This window comes from Trichechus manatus, unplaced genomic scaffold (assembly GCF_000243295.1).
Source record: "Trichechus manatus latirostris isolate Lorelei unplaced genomic scaffold, TriManLat1.0 scaffold00209, whole genome shotgun sequence".
Lineage (NCBI taxonomy): Eukaryota > Metazoa > Chordata > Mammalia > Sirenia > Trichechidae > Trichechus > Trichechus manatus.
In genome coordinates, this window is record NW_004444145.1 from 3,299,501 (window position 1) to 3,319,439 (window position 19,939).

Genomic DNA, 19,939 nt, shown 5'->3' on the forward strand with positions numbered 1-19,939 from the left:
CAAAGTCCAACACCCATTCCTGATAAAAACTCTCAATAAAATAGGTATAGAAGGGAAATTTCTCAACATAATAAAGGGCATCTATGCAAAACCAATGACTAACATCATTCTTAATGGAGAGAGGCTGAAAACATTCCCCTTGAGAAGAGGAACAAGACAAGGATGCCCTTTATCTCCATTCCTATTTAACATTGTGCTGGAAGTCCTAGCTAGAGCAATAAGGCAAGAAAAGAAAGGGCATCCAAATTGGTAATGAAGAAGTTAAACTGTCCCTGTTTGCAGATGATATGATATTATACATAGAAGACCCTAAAGACTCCACGAGAAAACTACTGCAACTAATAGATTCAGCAGGGTAGCAGAATACAAGATAAACATACAAAAATCAGTTGAATTCCTGTACACCAATAAAGAGAACGATGAAAAGGAAATCAGGAAAACCATATCATTTGTAATAGGCCCTAAAAAAATAAAATACTTAGGAATAAATCTAACCAGGTATGTAAAAGACCTATACAAAGAAAACTACAAAACACTACTGCAAGAAACCTGAAGGTATCAACATAAATGAAAAAACATACCGTGCTCATGGATAGGTAGACTCAACATTGCGAAAATGACAATTCTCTTCAAAGAAGCTTACAGTGCAATCCCAATCCAAATACCAAAAACATTCTTTAAAGACATGGAAAAACTAATCATTATATGGAAAGGGAAGAAGCCCTGGATAAGTAAAGCACTATTGAAGAAGAAGAATAAAGTAGGAGGACTCACACTACCTGATCTCAAAACCTACTATACAGCTACAGTAGTCAAAACAGTCTGGTACTGGTACAACGACAGATAACATTGACCAATGGAACAGAATTGAGAACTCAGATGTAAATCCATCCACCTGCGGTCACCTATCTTCAACAAAGGCCCAAAGTCCATCAAATGGGGAACAGTCTTTTTAACAAATGATTCTGGCAGAACTGGATGTCCATCTGCAAAAAAATGAAACTGGACCCATACCTCACACCATGTACAAAAACTAATTAAAATGAATCAAATACCTAAATATAAAAGCAAAAACTATAAAGTTCATAGATCTAAAAAAGGATCAGTGCTAGAGGCCCTAATACATGGCATTAACAGAATACAAACCATAACCAACAACACACAAACTCCAGAAGATAAGCTAGATAACTGGGATCTTCCAAAAATTAAACACTTAGGCTCATCAAAAGACTTCACCAAAAGAGTAAAAAGAGAACCTACAGACGGGGAAAATTTTTTGGACATTACAAGTCAGACAAAGTTCTAATCTCTGAAATCTACAAGAAAATCCAACACCTGTACAACAAAAAGACAAATAATCCAATTAAAAATGGGCAAAGGAAATGAACAGACACTTCACCAAAGAAGACATTCAAGTGGCCAACAGACACATGAGGAAGTGCTCACAATCACTAGCCATTAGAGAATTGCAAATTAAAACCACAGTGAGATACCATCTCACCCTGGCATTATTGGCATGAGTCAAAAAAACTGGAAATAACAAATGTTGGAGAGGCTGCGAGGAGATCGGAACTCTTATGGACTGCTAGTGGGAATACAAAATGATGCAACTGTTTTAGAAAATGATACGGTGCTTCCTTAGAAAGCTAGAAATAGAAATGCCATATGATCCAGCAATCGCACTTCTAGGAATATATCCTAGAGAAATAAGAGTCGTCACACAAATAGACATATGCACCCCCATGTACATTGCAGTGTTGTTCACAATAGCAAAAATATGGAAACAACCTAGATGCCCATCAACAGATGAATGGGTAAACAAACTACGGTACATACACACAGTGGAGTATTATACAATGATAAAGAACAATAATGAATCTGTGAAGTATCTCATAACATGGATGAAACTGGAGGACATTATGCTGAGTGAAATAAGTCAATCACAAAAGGACAAATACTGTATGAGACCACTACTGTAAAAACTCATGAAAAAAGTTTACACACAAACAGAAACAATCTTTACTGGTTACGAGGGATGGGAGGAGTGGAGGGGGGTAAAAACTAAATAGACAATAGATAAATGGTAAAGGGTAACTTAACTTGGTGAAGGGTAAGACAGTGCACAATACTGGGGAATTCAGCACAACTTGTACAAGGAACAGTCATGGAAGCCCCATAGACACATCCAAACTCCCTGAGGGACCATTGCTGGGCAGAGGGCTGTGGGGACCATGGTCTCAGGGAACATCTAGCTCAATTGGCATAACACAGTTTATAAAGAAAATGTTCTACATTCTATCTGATGAGTAGCATCTGGAGTCTTAAAAGCCTATGAGCAGCCATCTGAGATACTCCACTGGTCTCACCCCTTCGGGAGCAATGGAGAATGAAGAAGACAAGACACAGGGAAATATTAGTCCAAAGGACTAATGGACCACAACTACCACAGCCTCCACCAGACTGAGTCCAGTACAACTAGATTGTGCCCTGCTACCACCACTGACTGCTCTGACCGGGATCACAACAGAGGGTCCCTGACAGAGCTGGAGAAAAATGTGGATCAAAAAAAGACCAGACTTACGGCCTGACAGACTGGAGAAACCCCAAGAGTATGGCCCCCGGACACCCTTTTAGGTCAGTAATGAAGTCACTCCCAAGGTTCACCCTTCAGCCAAAGATTAGACAGTCCCGTAAAAAAAAAAAAAAAAAATGAGATTAATAGGGCACAACAGTCCAGGAACAAGGACTAGAAGGCAGGAGGGGACAGGAAAGCTGGTAATAGGGAACCCAACTTCGAGAAGGGAGAGTGCTGACATGTCATGGAGTTGTTAACCATTGTCATAAAACAATACGTGTACTAACTGTTTAATGAGAAACTATTCTGTAAACCTTCATCTAAATTACAGTAAAAAATAATAAAATAGCAAAATATATATATATATATATTGGGAGTTTAGGCTGAGCATATCTGCAGCTACCACTTCCCAGTAGCGAGACTTTAAGAACTGTTGATGGGAACTTCTCAGCCTACCCCAGGATTTGTGATGCAATATAAGAGAAAGACTGCTCTAAGAAACCCAGAGCCCAAACAGTCTAGGATTTGATCAACTAAAGTTACTTTCAGGTCTGGTGTTCTCTGAAGAGCTTCGTATCTCTCAGGTCAAGCCTAGGCAGCCCGAGGTGTAGTTAGCATCCAGTGTTAAGGGATCATTTTGATAACTGCCCTGAGGGCTTTGGTAGAACAAGGTTAAGTTTGCCTGTGAAAGAGCAAGAAAGCATTTGACCATGAGTCTAGGCCTGGAGACCTGCAGACTTCACCCTAGTTTGGCAGTATATTCAATTCTTGATTGTTCGGACACTGATAATCCTATTGGGATATTATCATGTAACCTGCCAATTGGGAAGGTAATCTGCCCGTAGAAGAAAGAGCACTGACTAGCCTGAGAGTCAGACAGTGTGGGTCTTTAATCCTGACTCCAGACTGCCGAGGTGACACTTAAATTCTTATGTATGCATCTCAGTTTCCTCATCTATGAAATGAAGGAAAAAAATATTCCAAGATTCCTTCCAGCTGTTATTCTGATGATGAGAGTGATTATAGAAGATTGTCCTGGAAGTCACAGACCTGAGGCCAACTCATTTGGGGCTGTTCTGGAGGGAAAGAATGGTAGTTAGAAGGAAACGTTTGGATTTGCCTGTCTAGACACACCCAAGTTCTCATGGCCATGAGGGGTTCATGGTTATAGTTAAAATAGGCAAGGATTATTTTAGTTAAAAGCAAGAGAGAGAAGAATTACTTAAGTGAGTTCTCATGGAGCCAAAATTCTGGCAAGGAGTTTCTTCATTTGGTTCTTTTCTTCTTGGGAACTACAAAGACAGCTGTGGTATTTATTTAATATGTTTCATTTGTTGATGTAGTAACTCATCAAATCCTCCAACAGTTGGTTTTTTGTCAACCAGGAATAAGGGAGCTTGTCCTTGTTGGAAATCCAATGGTGAATGAGCTGAAGAGGGGGCAGCTTGTGTAGAGTGTGTGTATTTATCTGTATTCTTTTCCATAGGTACCATTAAGTTTGTCTGGCTTAATTTAATGGGAACTTCTGGGACCTGCAGAGACTGTAAAGGGCGAGGGTAAGGTTCTTGTCATCTGTTCAGGCTCCTCTCCTTCCAATGGAACTTCCTCACTTTCTCCCTCTCCCTTTAAGCCTCTTCCCTTTTCCAACGTGTATGTATGTTCTACCGCCTTTTCTCAATTTTCTCTTCCCTTTGTGTTTTTTCTTCTGCCTCTCAACCACCTTTCCTTCCAGGTCGTTTGAGTCAAGTTGAAGTAGGCAGCTGGTGTTACCCACTTCCTCTACCTGGGGTGGGGGAGGGGCCCAATCTGTTTAATCAGTGCTAGGGGCTTTATTCTAACACTCTGGAACCTCTGTTTTTGTTTTTTCTTTTTTGTTTTGTTTTGTTTTTATTTCCTTTTTTGTTTTTCTCTTTTGTTTCTGTGTAGGTCTCTTTAGTCAGCCTTATAGCTAATGCCCTGGGCTACTCGGAACTAGGTGCCATAAAGTCCCTTAGGACCCTAAGAGCTTTGAGACCCTTAAGAGCCTTATCACGATTTGAAGGGATGAGGGTAAGATACTAAGAGCAGCTGATCCTTCTGCATGCCAGTGGAAACTGTTTAAGCATGCTAGAACTGATCACATGGTGGAAGAATCATTCAAACATGAACTCTGTGATGCAGCCGCTGATTCAATCCTCCACTCTTTCTCCCTCGCACCTGCCCCGTGCGAAGGGGAGTTGCATTAAGCTGCCTCATCACACTAATACTGGCCCCACTCCCAACAACGTGCCATCGCACAACATGTTAACATTGGCTATTCTCATTTGGCCTGGCTTACTTGTAGCACTTGAGGCGGCTTTCTGGGCTGTTGATATAATAGGGAGAATCACCAGGTGCAAAGAAGGGGAATTGTAACCCACAGACCCACTGAAAAGCATAGGCTACAGGCAGGGAGAGTGCTGTTTAGGTGCATCAGCTGGGTGGGGACGGTGGCCTTGGAGTCGCTGAGAAAGTGGCTGAGAAGGGGCATGAAGACACGATGGCAGGCCTGGAATTGGGGATGGAGCAGAATTTGGCATGACCCTGGGAGAAGAAATGCTTTTCTTTCTATTCTGATTCCTCTTATTGCACCTTGTTGTTCTCAGCCCAGTCCCATAAGGACTGGCAGCCTCTGTCTGATAGCAAAGCTTTCCTCCTCACCCCCAACCCCTCTGCCCATGCTATATGGTCCCCTATCCTAACACTGTCAAAAGACAACCAGGTACAATGCTAGATGACTGACTATCAGCTAGTTCTGAAATTTCTCAACACCTATTCCTGCCTTGGTGATACTTCACCCAAATCCAGACAATACAGGGTGCTGTCACCCTTATAACTTAGAAATAAGGCTCCCTCTGTCAGTGCCTTTTTCCTGTCTCTTGGTTTAAATAAGTGTGTTTGTGTGTGTGTGTGTGTGTGACACACACACATACACATACACAAATCAATTTCCTAAAATCAAGTGGACAACTGGCTTTTGGTTGTAATAGTTGTCCTCTGGTAGTCAGAGAGGTCTGTTATACTTAACGAGACCAAGAAAACTCATTTTAATTCAGATGTTGAATACATGCAGGAGAGCAAACCAGAGGATATGTTTTTAAACGTGCAAATACCAGAATGTAGGAATAAAAATTAAACTGTTGCAATAGTCCACTTGAAGCAAGACTAATCGGAGAAACTGGATACCAGGACATTGCTGCTTCATTAATTCCTCATCTGTGATCCCTGGCCACTATTCCATGAAGCCACCCACAAGTGTACCAAAAAATGAAAATTTCGTTGGGACTTGGGAGTTTTATTTTATTATTTTAGTCTATTTGGACAAATATTTTTTGCAACAAACTCACATTTCTTCTGTAGCACAGTCACAGTTTGGTTTACCAAATGTAAGCTTTATGCAGCCCACCCGAGACCATCTGCAGGAAGTTCAGTTCCACAGCAGCATAATTTTATTTTAATAATAAAATAACAACTTTGGATTCTAAGTCTTTCTCCCATGGATGGGAGATTTCAGAACGTGTGCAATCAGGCCATTGTTAAGTTCAGGCTAAATTTAGGAAGAGAGGGAGTCTATTGCAGAGTCTGTTGCAATAGACTGGTGTCATTGAAAATAGGATTAAAATGCCTTTCCCTATTCCACCCACTTTCCCACATTTTTCAGGGGTTAGTTAAATTTTTAAATAGATGATACTAATTTTGTGATGGAATTGATAATCCATTTTGGTGATTGAAAAACTGAAGACAAGATTCAATTAAAAGAAGTCCATTGAAGACAATACTTGCAACATTGTGTCTGAGCTCAGTAGTCTTTGATCTTCCACCGTCCCATAACAGTGATCCTGGATCTCCTGAAATGAGACTGGTAGGGCCTGAAGAAAGCCCAAGAAAAAACGCCCAGTGGACACTTGTTATTGACTTCCTCCATGTAGATGCTCATTACTGTCAGTTCTGTCCCCATGACCAGCTGATGCCAATATGCTCATGAGGAAATTATTTGAATAATTTAGATACAGAAGCCCTTTTGGTGGCCACACCTCTCACTTTAGCTTCTCCTCCTTTCCCTACCTTCCCTGGACTCTCTTTTACTTGTCAACTTTCATGTAGTTTAGGAGTCCAAAGGTCTAGAATAGATCAATGAAGCAAAGTAGAAAGTTTTATTTGAAAAGCACTAGCAAGTAAAACATTTACATCAACATATTTTCTAATAAGATGATACAGACAAGAACAAGATTGACCCCAAAGCTGGAATTTAGAACAATAAATGTTCAGTGAAGAGTAGCTTTGGTATAAATGTGAGACCTCTTCTCTTGACTCCAGTCAACCAACAGTAGTGATCATAACTGGTTGGGTGGGTGGAGAGGATTCAGGGATTCATTCTATCCTGCAGTTTCCCAGCCTTTCTGTGGAAGAATAACTGCACGAAGGAAATGCGGAATTTGGCCAAGTTTATAGTAAGTTTCCCAATAATAAACAGAATTAGGTAGATACATTTTATTTAAGTGTTATTTTTCTTGAAGGGGAGAATGTATGTTTTTCATTCTTTGGTTTGGGTTCCTCTGTATGCTAACACTTGAGAGAAATCTTAAAATAAGAAATCTTCATGAACTGAATACCATCAATGCAGATCAGCTCAACTGTCACTGTGCTGCTCCAATATAGGCTCAGCCCTTCGCTTGAGACAGAATACATGACCTTAGCCTGTCCTGGAACACTGACTCCAGTCTCCCTCTCTCCTTCCTCAAACCAAAGACCAGACATTGAAATACTCATGCTGTTGGCAAAGGAGTACTTAATGTAGTTCTTTGCTTTTCTCTCCTCCATAGTAACCATTTAAAAATTTTGCTGTGCTATTAAATTTTTGAGGATCTATCATAGTAATGCTATGAAACATGCATGCATTTTTGTTGATTGTCAGTACACAATGTCCATTAAAGCCATGTTCCCTCTGCCAGATATTAAAAACTAATTGACAGATTTTATAGTATTTAGTGAGCAACAGTAATGTACTAGGCATTATGAGAAGACAAAAATGGTAAAAAGGATTAGTATCCATTGGAATTTTCTCATCAATTAGATTTGCATCAATTGCTAAGTAAAAACTTCCATTGAAAAAAGTAACTTTGTATAAATTGAAAGAACCTAGCTCTCAGTAATATTATCAGTATCTAGTTTTTAACAATGATGAGTTTCATCATAATTAAGTGGAATAACTAGAGAGTTATTAGAGAGCAGAAGAGGAGACCCAATTTATTAAGCAGCTACCTAGGGAAACTTGAATTATCATTTATAATATATCTGTAGTGTGAGAGTTCAAAATAAGGCATGGTTTCTTGCCCTTTGGTTGCTGAGAATAGCACAAAGACAACTGTATAGAATTCGGTTAAATAATTTCTGTTTAATATATTACAGCTTATCAGCCAGTGTTCACAGCAAGGAAGAATTATTAGTAAATTTCATCAACTCTTTTAACTTTTATTTATAAAACTAGTTAAGGTAAGAAGTTTTCCCTTAATTATGATTTATAAATGATAGTATATTTGTATCTTACAAGTGCACTGGATTTTGTAGGATTTTTATGTCATATCAGAGCAAGGCTTAGTGAATACTTTTTTGTATTGATTCCATTGATCAGTACAAGAATGCAAAGACATCATCTTGTCAATTAGCTAATTATTCTTCCCTGCTGTAAATATTACCCCATATTTAACTGTAACACAAAGACACAACATAAGACAGGTTAGACTAGGTTTGCATAGAAGTCAAAGATCATCCTCTGTATAGTCAGAAGACTTCCTGGAGAAGGTAGGCTCTAAACTGAGATAAAAAGCAACATTTCTAGGTTCCCAGTCTTTCTGGGCCTACTGTCTATGGCACAGCTGTGATTGTCTACTAGAAGGTCATGATCTCCCACCTAAGCTCTGCCACAAGATGCTGTCACGTAGACTTGAGCCTTTGAATCTTTATCTACTCTCTTATTGCTTGGGGAATGATTATTCCATTTCTGGACCATCCTCCTTTTGCCTTTTCTTTTGCACATTTCATTGCTTTCTGGTGTTCCCACCAAAGAGTTGAGCAATTGTAGAATAAGGAGGTAAAATTCAAATCTGATCACCTGGCAAATTTGGTAATTAACAGATAAATAAACATTAATATCTTTATCCAAAATAACAGTGAGGATTTTCCAGATTTCAGATATTCTGGCTTTCCTTGCTCAAAGTAAGTAAGAGTTGAAATATAACCATGTTATACTAATGACAGAGCTATTAGATCTAGAAGAGATTTCTTGGTCTAAGAATTAAGAAATAACTGCCTCTCAATCTAAAGCCTTCCATGTATGAATTGGAGAAACACAAAATCAGTATTTTAATCTAAAAGGAAGAGTGAGTCCTTAGCAGAATATCATTGCCTTTTTATTAATAGGGCAGATCAGATAGCTCGTCTTAGCCACATGTTCTGATGAGTGACATTGCAATATGAGGCAAAAGCAGAAGATAAGGAAAACCTAAACCTAATAGGGTCCAAAGTAGAGCCAGTAACTGCCCACTGGCATTCTTTCTACAGCATGACCCTTTGGGTGGTGTGCTAGTTGGCAGTCAGTCACATGTCTCTTACCTGCACTGAAAAACTGGTACAGGGACACGGTGATCATTGTCACTTCCTTCTAAGAAAATATTAGGAGAAGGTAGGCTTCGTTTATATCAGAGTCGTTATTTTAATTCCATTAATTCTCCTAGCATACTAGGAAAAGCAAGAAACATTCCTCCCATTTTAGGGTAACCTTTCTGGGCCTTAGCAGTCCTGCTTAAGACCGCAGCAAGTGCAAATCAGGGCAGAAATGAGAATGCTGACTACCAGCTTTGTTTTCTGCCCTACTATCTGACGTATTATTTTTGTAAGCACTTTGAACTCCTCTAGTGAAAACTGCTACAACAGTGGAAGTGTTGTCCAGCTTCTCTCACCAGTAGTGTGAAGCAAAATCAAAGCTAAAACAACCCAGAAACTGATTCCTAAGAGGTTTTTTTGTTTGCTTTTTCATTCCTGAGCTTACTGTAGTCAGTGATTTTTAACAATATGCCAGTTTTGGGGTTCCAAGAGCAATGACGTTAGCCACCCAAAACTCTCCAAAAACTTATTACTGTTTCTAACATATTGTGAAGAATCAAGTCAAGTCCTAGACTGAGCAAAGAGACATCAGCATTAGCCAGCCCTCAAAATGGCAGACCAGCAGGGGGCAACTCTTAGAAGCATACGAAGCCAGGAAAAAAAAAAAAAAGGCTGAAGAAGAATAATGAACCTAAGTGAAAAGCACATCTGTTCAGATTTTTATTTTATACTGTTTGGTAGAGGGAATATAGCTTTTATTTTTTCTTGAGCCTGCAAAATATGCATGCTCAGCTACTGCCTGAAGTAAGATAACTGGCCTTGCATAGTCACAAATCCGACTTTATGTACCGTTGACTGATTCACTGCTAACCGCAAAAGGTAGTTCTCTGTGATTTTGAACAATTACACCTGGTTTTGCAGAGGGGGAATGTCTGTTGAAAGACAACTAGTGAGCTTGAAATTATTCAGATTTTCCCATGGGACCATATTTTATGAGTTGGGGAAGAGGGAGACTGGGCTAAGAAATATTTTTTCTGCCCCAGGTTGCTTCCTAGATGGCAGACCTAGGTCAGCTTGAGAGGCAAATTCACATTACTTGAAATAAAAACATTTGATTTATTAAAAATCACCCCCCAAAATATAATTCATAGACTTAGAAATTTGGACCCTACCTATGGATCTGTCCAGTTACTCCAATTCCAAAGGGAACATAATGTTCCATAGTCAGAGCAAGCCACACAGTGTCATTCCCCACCTGGAAATCAAAAGAGTGTGCTTGCCCCCCTTCCTGCCAACACTCAGCAACCTCCCCCTTCCAATGCAGGTGGTGGTGAATGCCTTGGTGGGCGCCATTCCCTCCATCATGAATGTGCTGCTGGTGTGTCTCATCTTCTGGCTGATTTTCAGCATCATGGGAGTTAACCTGTTTGCGGGAAAGTACCACTACTGCTTTAATGAGACTTCTGAAATCCGATTTGAAATTGAAGATGTCAACAATAAAACTGAGTGTGAAAAGCTCATGGAGGGGAACAATACAGAAATCAGATGGAAGAACGTGAAGATCAACTTTGACAACGTTGGGGCAGGATATCTGGCCCTTCTTCAAGTGGTAAGTAGTATTTTTCAGCCCTGTGAAATTCAGACAACTAACAAAATCCCATTTGGTTCTTTCACAACCTTGCTCCTGGAATCAGGGCTATTCTTAGTAGACCCAAGACAGCAGTGTCATTTCCCAAACCAGTTCCAGGAAAACATCCTTCCTGAGTACTTGCTGACTTCTACGAGATTTCACTCAAAGCGAGTGACATTGATTACATTCTTCAAGTTGTGCAACCATTCTCACCCTCCTTTTCTAAGTTGTTCCTACCCTGTTAACATAACCTTACTTCCCCCTAAGGTTCCTATCTAATCTTCCGAATTACTGTTGTCACTTTGATCCCATACAGATAATTCTTAAAAGAGCAGGGAGTCTTTCATTGTGCTCAGAATCAGAGTTTTGCTCAGCAACAAATTACAATCCCTACAGCGTAATAAAGTTACAGAGAGATCACCTTCTCTCCCTAGGTCAAAGTGTTTGGTTAAAGAGAAACAAGAAAATAAGTACATAGAGAAAAAAAAAATTAATGACAGTTTCTATGAGAGCAGAACAATCCTACATAATAGCTATACTAAAGTTAACTTTTAAAAAAAATAGCAGTACTATGATGTTGCCACTCATGTCAATTTAACCCCAGAGGAAGGTCTTAATGTATCACAGTAAGAAAGGATTTATTTTAATTATGTAGGTAACTAATTCTCTTTTGCCTGATTTCATTCCATCATGCCTAGTTTTCCTTTACATCATATATCATACCAGAGAGTATGATGCAATGCAAGCTCATAGACTTTTGGAATTAAACAGACGTAGGTTTGAGCCAAGCTTCAGTATTGATTAGCTGTGTAACTTTGGACAAATTACTTACCTTCTCTGAGTCTTTGTTTCTTCATCTATTAAATGTGGATAATAATACCTAACCTTGTGCGTTTGTTGAGAGAATCCATGATATTTTATTAAAAGTTCTTAGCACATCCATCCAGGTGCCTTTCCTAATAATATGGTTCAACTGTGAATGTAGAAGTAGGGGGAGGGGGGAGAAAAAGAAAACTGGAGTTAGAGGATATAGAAAAAATAAAAATACAATTGTTACAAATAAAGAATACAGGCTTCAAAAACAAAAAAAAAGCCACAACCCAGACAAACCAAAAGTTATAAATGCTCAGAATTGGCAGCACAAAAGGAAAGTTCTCTCCTGACTTGTATTGTGGCAGTCTGAACGCCCCCAGAAAATTGTGCCAAAGAGTTTAGAGAACAAGTATACAATAAAAGTAAACACACACACACAAAACAGCAAACTTCAGGTAACTATTTTGGATTGCAAACAAAGATAAATTTAATGTTCAAACAATCTGATAAAATAACCATTTGGAAACTGAAAAAAAAAAAAAGAGAAGTTCTTAGCACAGTGCCTAGCACATAACCAGAACCAGTTGCCATTAAGTCGATTCCAACTCATGGCGACTCCATGTGTGCCAGAGTAGAACTGTGCTCCATAGGGTTTTCAGTGGCTGATTTTTCAGAAGTAGATCACCAGGCTTTTCTTCCATGGACCTCTAGGTGGACTCGAACCTGCAGCCTTTCGGCTAGCCAAATGCACCATTTCCCCTCGCCAGAGCATAGCACATTAACAGTGCTCAACTAATGACAACTGTTATTATGTCGCAGTGGCTAAGCGTTCAGCTGCTAACCCAAAGGTCAGCAGTTCAAATCCACCAGCCACTCCTTGGAAACTCTAGGGGCAGTTCTGCTATGTCCTGTAGGGTCACTATGAGTCAGAGTCAACTCGACTGCAACAGGTTTGGTTTTTTTGTTTGGTTATATGTACCTGTATCAAAAGTTGTTGGAAGGATTAAATGCAGTATTAGAGGTGAAGCTCTCAACCTAACCTTGTGCATTTACTATTAGCTAGTAGTAGAAGGCAAAGTTAATGGAGCGATCAGTGGTTTAGGTCACCCCAAAGGTCTTTTGTTGTTCCAACCCAGTTCAAGAAATTAGACCCATAAATTGAGTCTGAGTTGGAACAGCTCCAGGAGACCAATGCACATTATCCAGCCAGTCAAACATTGTACTCACAGAGTCCCCACCATATTCAAGGCACTGTGCTTGGCATTGCTAGGGCCATTGGATGAATAAAGAACCACCCATGCCCTAAAAAAGCTTACAGTCTGGTTTAGTAAATAGAATTTCAATAAAACATGGAGAATATTAAATTGGCTACCCATATTTGTTTTCAAAATCAAGCTATATATTCTAGACTAAAAGAGTAGAATTGGGAAAGTCCTGTCAAGAATGAAGTCAGTGTTGCCACTACCATAAACTAAACATATGTATATCAGTAGGGAAAAGTTCTGATCCTGTTTTTTTAAAAAATGCAGCTATGAATTTTTCAGAACCCCATTTCTTATATAACACCTTTTTTTTTAATGGCCCCTCAATGGAGGGCTAAGTTCTAAGCACCCTCAGTAGATTCGTGTCACTATAAATATGAGTTTCCCTAACTTTAGTCAGTCTTATTAGACCCATTTTCAAGGCCTTTTGTAAAAGTATCGATCAAATTACCTAGTTGTCAACATGTTTCTTTGCGAAACTTTGAGTTTATTATCAGGGACTTAAAGTCCCCTTGGGACCTGTATTAACAAACAGAAAATTTGATGTCCAGGTGAGGCCGCACCCAAGCTCCCTGCCCTGTGTTTTCACTGAACCTAAGCCTGGCCTTTGGGGACCCTGCCTAGATCCCACCCCTAACAGGCACAGCCTAATGATGGACTCTGTTTGCCAGGCAACCTTCAAAGGCTGGATGGACATCATGTATGCTGCTGTAGATTCCCGAAAGGTAAGGATGTGATGGTGAAACCACACTCTTCTTAGTTGGTCCAAAAGCAAGGGCCATGGTGAATTTCGTGAACAAAGAGAGGGAGGAAGGAATGGAGAAGTTATAGTTTCTATTTGGAACTTTATCGTTTACTTTATTGATTTTAGATCATTTGCCTATCAGTAAGTCATCACTTTCTTACACTGGCTCTAGATGATCAGACTGTTGATTTTTCCTGGCCCCAATGAGCCATCTACTCTTCAGTCCTGCTTTGAAATAACAGTGTGATTCCCAGCAGACAGCCCTCTCCTCCCCCTTACCTCATGATCTGCATATTTTGCACATAAGTAGTTGCAGGAATAGTACCTTCTCAGGGTAGGAACTGCCGGTGTAGAGAAGACAGGCAGAGAGAATCTAGGGCTCCCCCACCTAGCTTGTTGAGCAGCTTGAGTGGTCAGAGTCATGACTGATGGCCTTGGTATGTTAGACTCACCCACATGATCCCCAGGATAGGAGCTGACTCTCTTCCTTTCTGTCCTGCCCTTTGACAGCCTGATGAGCAGCCTAAGTATGAAGACAACATCTACATGTACATCTACTTTGTCATCTTCATCATCTTCGGCTCCTTCTTCACCCTGAACCTGTTCATTGGCGTCATCATTGATAACTTCAATCAACAAAAGAAAAAGATAGGTCTCCTCCCCTCCTTGCCAGTGGTCGGAGGTCAACCCAAATGAAAGGCACTTCTGTCCCTATCTCTAAAGAGAGAATGCCTCTCTCTTTCTCTAAAATCCATAATGTCACCTCACTGTGGCATTATCCCCACTGTATATTAGCCCCAGCCAACTCTTCCTGTTAGGGGTTGGATTTTACGGCACGTGGATTATCACATTTACTAGTTATCTTTTGTTTCTGAGGCCTGTTACTGGATTTGGCTTCCCAAGAGAGAGTTATGGTCAGAGAGTGTCTCTAGTGACGGGGTAAAAAGGAAAGAAGCAGAAGATAGATAGCTGTAGTGAGCAGCAGAAATTATCTAAATTTTTATTCCTGTTAATCCCTAGGCATCACTAGCAGATTGGGATTTAAGAGCTCATTTTTGAAAAACTCACTTTCCTACTTTCCCCAGATGATTAACACTTTTTCTAAGGCAAATTGAAAAGATTACTCTCGTCATTCATTTTTAAGTCTGTCTCAACAGACTCTAAGAAACCTTCCAAATTGTTTTATTGTACCAGAATTTCTCAATTTTTAATATCGTCTGAAATAAATGGACCATTAGCCAGGACTTAATTTTTTATTTTAAAATAGTGTTTCTAGAATATTATCAGGAAAACCAAACCGAGAAAAAATTTATGGGACTGTCTTCACAGTCATTGCTTAAGTTTACCCTTCCCTGACCAAAACCAAACCCGTTGCCACTGAGTCAATTCCGACTCCTAGTGGCCCTATAGGACAGAGTAGAACTGCCCCATAGGGTTTCCAAGACTGTAAATCTTTACGAAAGCAGACTGCCGCATCTTTCTCCCGTGGAGCAGTTGGTGGGCTCAAACCACCAACCTTCTGGTTAGCAGCTGAGTGCTTAACCACTGCACCACCAGGACTTCTTACCCTTCCCTGAGGGTTCTGTAGTTGGGTAGTCCATTTCCTTCCTACCTAGGAACTGGCAGATCTCAGAAATCCCAAGCTGAAGACAAAGGCAGGGATCTCCTTGAATTAGAATAGTTGTCCCAGGTCTAGCTCACTCTGGGACAACTATTGGTTAAACTGACCTCTGAGAAGAAAAAGGAGTAGATCTCCCTTGGTTCTCAGAGTTGATCCTTAGGTCCAAACCCATCACATGAGAGAGCCAGTTGTAATTGCCTATTCTCTTTTTCCCTCCTTTACTTTGGAGGTCAGGACATCTTCATGACTGAAGAACAGAAGAAGTACTACAATGCCATGAAAAAGCTGGGCTCAAAGAAACCACAGAAACCCATTCCCCGCCCTCTGGTGAGTACATTGTGTAGGCTGAGGGCACAGCAAGAACCTAGATGGAAAAAAGTGCTGCTAGGTTGCTGAAAAGGAAGGAAAAAGGCCAAGTGATTGGTTCTCTAGTGTCCTGTAATCCTCTGCCAACCACACCATCCAAACAAGCTGAGTAAGATGGCAGAAGAACAGGAATTAAGGCATGGGTTGACTTTTACATTAGCCCTTGACCTTTCCTATGAGCCTTCCTTGGGGAGCAGCAGAGAACTGGCATGTTACTCACATTAGCTCTGGTGCTGGTAGAGAGATGTTTCAACAGACAGCTAAATATTAAAGGAAAATGCAAGCTGATCTCTTTCCTACTTGTGTGAGATAGGATTTGGTCTTCTCAGCCTCTTTACCCAAGAAGTATGTCTTTGCAGGATGTGCCTGGAAACTAGACTAATGCTTCTGGCTATTTATAGGAGCAGAGGAGGGGGAAACTCGCAGAGTCCAACACCCAGATTTCCTCTTGAACTGAGCCTTTCGTAAAACAGGTTTGAGGGCTGAGATTCTGGCCATTCTGTTGATGGTTGATCCCTTTTTTCAGAAAAAAAGCTTCTGTGCTTCTAAATGGATGTATCTGGCTGGATGGGGTCAAAAGCCAGGCCCATATTTCCTTCTTTTGCAACTTTCATTAAAAGCAACTTTGAAAAAAAAACCCTACAGAACCCTTAAAAGAGAAGCTTATCTTGCAATCCAATTTGTAAAATAAAAGTAGAGCTACTTTGCTTGAATCAAGAATGAGAGTCTGTGAGCATTCTCCCTCCTAACTCTTACACTCTACTTTTGGCATACCTGCCTCACCAGCTTCTGAGAGAAAGGAATCCCTAGGGCTTTGAAACAGTTTGAAAACCACAAAGTTAAAGTAATCCTGAAAATAAGCCTTTAGGTACTTTAAAAAAAAAATCAGGGGGAACCTTAAAGAAAAGGAATGTGCTTTATGTTTCCTTGATGTTAGAGTTTCCATTTTGTGGCAGTTACGAGACTAAGGAATGTAAGCGAATCAACACAAAGTTCTGTTCAGTGCTTTGCATATAGGAACCTAAGTGTATTTTCTTCCACCCTAAAATATAAAAGTTTAGTGTGGTAAGAAACATTAGTGAAGACTGATTAGGAGAAGGGGGCAGCATTTTTAAAAAAGTGTGGAAAGACCAGTGTAACCTTGTGGGCCATATGGAATCTTTGCTACCATCCATTTGTTTATTTATTTGTTTATTCAGCAAATATGTATACATTTCCTACACTGTGTACCAGGTACTAGGCAGCGAGTGATGAGCAAAACATAAACACTGCTATTGTTGAGTTTACAGTATAGTGGGGGAGATAGGTAATAAGTAAGCAAACAGCTATTATAAAATGTGAAATGTCGTGAAAAAAGTTAACCTGAGGGTCCTAACAGAGAATAATGGAGTATGTGTGGGGAAATCTACTTCAATAGTAGAAATAGTCAGAAAAAGCCTCACTAAAGAGTGTCCATTTGAGTGGATGAGAAGGAACCAAGGAGCTGGGGTAAGAGATTCCTGGAAAAGCAAACAAGGCTCTTAAGGAGATAGAGTTGGTGTGGGTAGGTATTGATCAACTAGAGGAGGAGTCACGAAATGAGCAGAGTGAAAGGCATTTTTAAGCCAGGTTAACAAATACAGGTTTTATTGCAAGCCCAACAAGAAGCTGCTGAATGGCTAAGTAGGAGAATGGTGTGATCCATTTATGTTATTAAATAATTACACGTGCTATTGTGTGGATATTGCATTAGATGAGGGAAGGAGAGGAAGTAGACCAGTTAGGAGATTATTATAGAAGTCCAGGTAAAAGATGATGGCGGCTTAGGCTAGAGTAGAGACAATAGAAATGGAGTGAACCAGTAGATGAATGCAAATTATATTTTAGGAAGGAGAACAAGCAGGGCCTGCAATGGATTAGATGGGGAATGAGGGAGAGGAAAGAGACAAGAATGACTCGCAGATTTCTGGTTTGAGGGACTGGATGAATAATTGAGATGAGGAAAGCTGAGAGAGGAACAAGTTGGATTGGGGGTGGGGGAAGGAACTTGGGTCTGCTTTGAAATGTTAAGTTTCAGATGCTTATGAGTCATCAAGGAGAGATGTCAAGTAGGCAATTGGGTATACAACACAGGAGTTCAGAGGAAAGGTATAGGCTGGAAAAGGAAAAAATTGAGAAGCATGAGTACATAAGACGTTATGTAAGCAGAGTAAATGAGCTCTCCTAGGGAGAAAGGATAGAGAAAGAAGAGATCAAATGAGGGAAGAAATGGCTGGCAAACGAGACGCAAAAGGAGCAGCTGAAGAGGTAGGAGGAAATCCAGAAGTGTGCGATGTCATGGATGCAAAAGAGAAGAGTGGCAATTTTAGAAAACTTTTTGTGAAGTAATATTGGCATTGGTCTCTATTCATGCTCCTGGTAGAGCAGCCAGATAGAGCTGGCCATTTTTACATAAAAGAAAGCAGAGAGTACTTTGATTAACAGGATTGAAACCCCCACAGGTCTGCTTAAAAAGCCTTTCATGAATCCTGTTTTATCTTTCCTTCCTTCCCTCCCCAGAACAAAATCCAAGGTATCGTCTTTGATATTGTCACTCAACAAGCCTTTGACATTGTTATCATGATGCTCATCTGCCTTAACATGGTAACGATGATGGTGGAGACAGATACTCAGAGCAAGCAGATGGAGGACATTCTCTACTGGATTAACTTTGTCTTCGTCATCTTCTTCACCTGTGAGTGTGTGCTCAAAATGTTTGCCTTGAGGCACTACTACTTCACTATTGGCTGGAACATCTTCGACTTCGTGGTAGTCATCCTCTCCATTGTGGGTGAGTGGGGCAGGGGGGCAGAGGGAAAGGGACCTGACAGGTCTTGAGGACAAGATTCCTGGGAGAGCAATGAATTACACAAGGTCCGAAGTGCAAGCAGGTTACCCTCGCGGCTTAAGCCCATGTGTGCCCCTAAATCATCACCTGGGCCTGCCTAGCAGCTTACATGGTCAGCAGGTTTCTATTGAACATTTATAGTAGTTTTGAATTGTAAATTCTGTGGTGGGGTTGGGGCGTGGGGGGTGGGTAAGGATTTTAAAGTTTAATAGGGAAGATAAAAGAAACTTGTTATTTAAAAATATGGCTATAGTAGAAGTAAGTATAAAATGGAAAAGGGAGTGGTAAGAGATTGTTAAATTGGATATGAGTGAATTAATCTAGGAAAATTTGGTGGTGATGGTGGTGGTTATAATGATGATGATGATAACGTCACTTATTTCACTGTGTGCCAGGTACAGTTTGAGAGCTTTTTCATCTGTATTATCTCATTTAATCCTATGATAGTCCAGAAAGTATGCTATTTTATTACCTTCAATGTATAGATGTCCAAGTTCACTCAACTAGGAGGTGGCAGAACTCATGTTGAAGTCTATCTGATCCCAAAGTTTATGTTTTTAACAGTAACTGTGTGGCATTTTGGAGCCCTAGTGGCACAGTGGCTAAGAGCTACAGCCTCTAACCAAAAGTTCGGCAGTTTGAATCCACCAATCGCTCCTTGAAAACCCAGTGGGCCAGTTCTCCTGTGTCCTGTGTGGTCAGTATGAGTTGGAATCAACGGCAACAGGTTTTGTTTTTTTGGTGTGGCATTTTGCTTCAACCTAAAGGCATGGAAGGGAGTGACGTCCTAGATGACAGGCAGGCAGGCAGAAGGAAATGCTGCCCTATTGATTGTCCTACCAAAACTTGTCCTTGCTTTCCTGAGAGGCATCTCGAATGGTGAAACTCTGCCTTGGTTCCAGGTAGGTTTGACCAACTTATGTAGCAAAGGAAGAATGCCGGAGACCTGCGGGAACCATACCAAGAGCTCCAGTAGCCAGCCTGCATTTAGCAAGGTGGTGACTGTAGACCACAAGGCAGCTGGCTCTTCCCCTTGGCCTGCGCTACCCTATAGTTCTGTCCTCCAGAGCAGTATTTCCTAAAGTGTGTTGATACATCAAACACTAATCCCACAAGTTTCTCGCTAAGAAAAGAATCCAGTGATCAGATTACTCTGAGAAACACAGTACATTGTACTGCCCTTTCAAGTATCACAGTGCACATTAGCTTGTTGAAGCCTGTTAGAAGTCCTGCAGTAAGGAATCCTACGTAACATACCATTTCATCATGTTATGGATTGAATTATATCCCCCAAAACTATGTGTTGTAAGTCCTAACCTCTGTGCCTGTGGTTATAATCCCATTTGGGAATGAGTTGTCTTTGTTAAGGGAGTCCTGGTGGCACAGTGGTTAAGTGCTGGGCTGCTCACCAAAAGGTTGGCAGTTCAAACCCAGCAGCCA

General features: G+C 40.5%; 1 protein-coding gene across 6 annotated transcripts in view; it reads left to right on the forward strand.

Annotated features, from left to right (window-relative positions):
- Positions 1-19,939, forward strand: part of SCN8A (sodium voltage-gated channel alpha subunit 8) — a 228,317-nt gene that overhangs the window by 195,389 nt on the left and 12,989 nt on the right. For 5 of the 6 annotated variants that reach the window (XM_004388346.1, XM_004388345.2, XM_023742420.1 and 2 more), the window contains 6 exons: positions 4,502-4,624; positions 10,521-10,805; positions 13,573-13,626; positions 14,157-14,294; positions 15,490-15,594; positions 18,172-18,442. In XM_004388346.1, the coding sequence (XP_004388403.1) occupies positions 4,502-4,624; positions 10,521-10,805; positions 13,573-13,626; positions 14,157-14,294; positions 15,490-15,594; positions 18,172-18,442 (976 nt within the window). The remainder of the gene's footprint in view (positions 1-4,501; positions 4,625-10,520; positions 10,806-13,572; positions 13,627-14,156; positions 14,295-15,489; positions 15,595-18,171; positions 18,443-19,939) is intronic. The other variant, XM_004388347.1, reaches the window with a different exon arrangement.